This window comes from Juglans regia, chromosome 7, assembly GCF_001411555.2.
Source record: "Juglans regia cultivar Chandler chromosome 7, Walnut 2.0, whole genome shotgun sequence".
In the NCBI taxonomy this organism is placed as follows: domain Eukaryota; kingdom Viridiplantae; phylum Streptophyta; class Magnoliopsida; order Fagales; family Juglandaceae; genus Juglans; species Juglans regia.
The window spans coordinates 43,361,704-43,364,345 of NC_049907.1; the positions used below are offsets into that span (position 1 = coordinate 43,361,704).

At 36.7% G+C, this 2,642-nt stretch overlaps 1 protein-coding gene across 1 annotated transcript; it reads right to left on the reverse strand.

The window, feature by feature from the left end:
* Positions 1–977: 977 nt before the first annotated feature.
* Positions 978–2,387, reverse strand: LOC109001946 (transcription factor MYB1-like). Its single transcript, XM_018979458.2, has 3 exons — positions 2,117–2,387; positions 1,804–1,933; positions 978–1,629 (listed from the first exon to the last, which is right to left on the reverse strand). Exons 1-3 carry the CDS (start codon positions 2,250–2,252, stop codon positions 1,128–1,130), a joined length of 768 nt encoding a protein of 255 aa, XP_018835003.1. The 5' UTR covers positions 2,253–2,387; the 3' UTR covers positions 978–1,127.
* Positions 2,388–2,642: the final 255 nt, after the last annotated feature.

A 2,642-nucleotide genomic window follows, 5' to 3' on the forward strand; every position in this document is an offset into this window, starting at 1 on the left:
GTCCCCCAATAGTGTGCGTAACGCGACCCCTTGCCATTGACAGAAGCACACTGGAAGCAACCATGCCCACTAACTCGCCCCGAGAAAGTAACCCTTGTCTCTCTAACATGGGATATGAGAGGCCACCTCGACTAACAGTATAAAAGCCAACCATCAGGTCAGGACTACGATTATGCTCTCTTGTTTATTGAAATTCTCTAGAAAATTAGAAGAACACAATATTGACTTCGGCATCAAAGGTTATCCATAACCCCGAGTCACCACTCTATTTGTGTTGCTTGTTGTTGAGCCTAGTCCGAGAAATCAATATCATCTGTTTTCTATTTTTTTGGGTGAGTTCCATTAAACAAATTAGACAATAGTCCGAGAATATAATAAAGCTCCATGAGGCGGCCAAAAAGTGATATGATCATGTACCTACGTACATACTTTTGTTATGTGTAGCATATTATATATACTTCAACATAATTTTAAGAAAGTCCCATAGACGTTGAATTTCACACGGGTTAATTATTTTTACGTACACAAATTAATTAACACGACCGCACTTTGAGGAGATTAATTATGACATATTTATATGATATATAGACCAATGATCAGATGCAAGTCGAAAAATGATTTGTATAAACTAAATAAGGATGTACAAGCTGTCCCTTTTAAAAAATGTAGAACCTTACTAATAAAAAACTACTTTTACTTATATCTAACAGTACTAGTTTTGGTCCTACTTAAAAAGTATAATTAATTATATGTATGCAACCACAAGGCCGCCGTTGATTTAGACCGACCACCTTTGTACAACTCAAACGTACTCAATCAAAGGAGCCATGCATTGGATTCAAAATACGAACATGCACGCGCTGCCTATCTAATTCAGAAACCAAGAAGTTCTGACCGGATGTCCCGATCGATCAAAATCTTGATCTTTGTGACAGGTAGTTTTTTAGAGGATCCAAATATATATATAACGCATATGATTACCACGTACTCATGCATGTCACTAGCTAGCTAGCTAGCTATATGTAATACATATTATTAATACAATAATAATGCAGCAACACGTACAAAGACATGATTACACAAACAAGATTAACAGTACAGCTCTGAAGCACATCGATCTAGTAGTACTACAGCATCAAATTAACACCCTCATTTTCAAAACAGCATAGCTGAGAGAAATCCATGTTGAGAAAATCCGAAAGGAAGATTTCATCCATCTCAAAATCCATCATGAAGTTGGGCGGATTATTTTCCTCCAAAATGAATCTTGAAAACTCAACTGGTTCATGAAGACGGCCTAAAGATTCAACCACTGGCTTACTGTCAAGTTGATCCTCTTCATGAAGTTCTTCTTGCCCCGAGGTTGGGACAACTTTGGTGCACCTAGTTCCCTCGGTACAGATCACATGATCTGAGCCTGTATTTGCTTCAGTTGCTTTTCCAGCTGACCCTAATTCTGGACCCAGATTTGACTCTTCTTGTGCTTGTTTTGATGGCCGTGTCCGTTCAGAGGCAGGGTACTTAGGGTGATCTTGGACTTTCTTTCCATTATTGATGTACTTGGTGTTCCAGTAGTTCTTGATTTCATTGCCTGTTCGGCCTGGAAGTCGCCCTGCTATCAGACTCCATCTGCAATCAGCAACACATGATGATTCTCATCAACATCCTGCTGTAAAGATTTGTTGAACTTAAGTTGTACTGACGTGTGCTAATTGATCACGAATTTGCAATTCTCTGAAATATTGGATCAACTCGATCGGTAAAAAAAATAAATAAATAAACGAGGTAAGTAAAAGGACGGACCTATTCCCCAAGAGATTGTGAAGCCTAATAATGAGCTCCTCTTCGTCACTGGTTATGTTGCCTTTCTTAATATCAGGTCGAAGATAATTTATCCATCTTAGTCGGCAACTCTTCCCACATCTCTTAAGCCCTGAAAACCCCATTAAAAAAATATTTGGTTTTCTTTCTTGCATGAGTGTACCACTATAATGGAAAAGAAAAAGAAAACACTCATAATTTATATAATATATATATATATTTATATATATATATATATATATTGTTCTCATGACATATAATTCATAGAAATTAAGCTAGCTGTCTAAATAATAACCTGCTCTTTTGGGAAGATCTCTCCATTTTCCTTGACCATGCATTGTGATATATCCTGTGAGTATGTTGTCTTCCGTAGCTGTCCATGCTCCCCTATTCAAGCCCTCCTTTGAACAAGCAGCTGGATTCCTTCCCATCTGAGACTAGTCCCAGCCCCAAAAATCCCCGCCCTGATTTCTTTCTTAATTTATCTCCAGTGGTTTACTCTGGTCGGTGACTCAGTGAGCGAGAGAGTACTCATGAGCTCTATGCTTGAAGATGGGGATTCATGTTGATGTTCTTATTTATAATAGCGCTACGCAGAAGGCCGGTTGAGACGTTAGAGCATTAGCTCTGACCTAACCATTCTTTGGCAAATTTTAATTAGAAAATTCATTTTTATAAATTTAGTTAGCAATAACAATAAATAACAAACTCACTAAATCTATCTCTATTTTATTAAAATATTAATTTTTTTCTTTTTATTTATTTTAATTCTAACTATAATTATAATATTTATTCATTATAATTGAAGTACATATTAATTT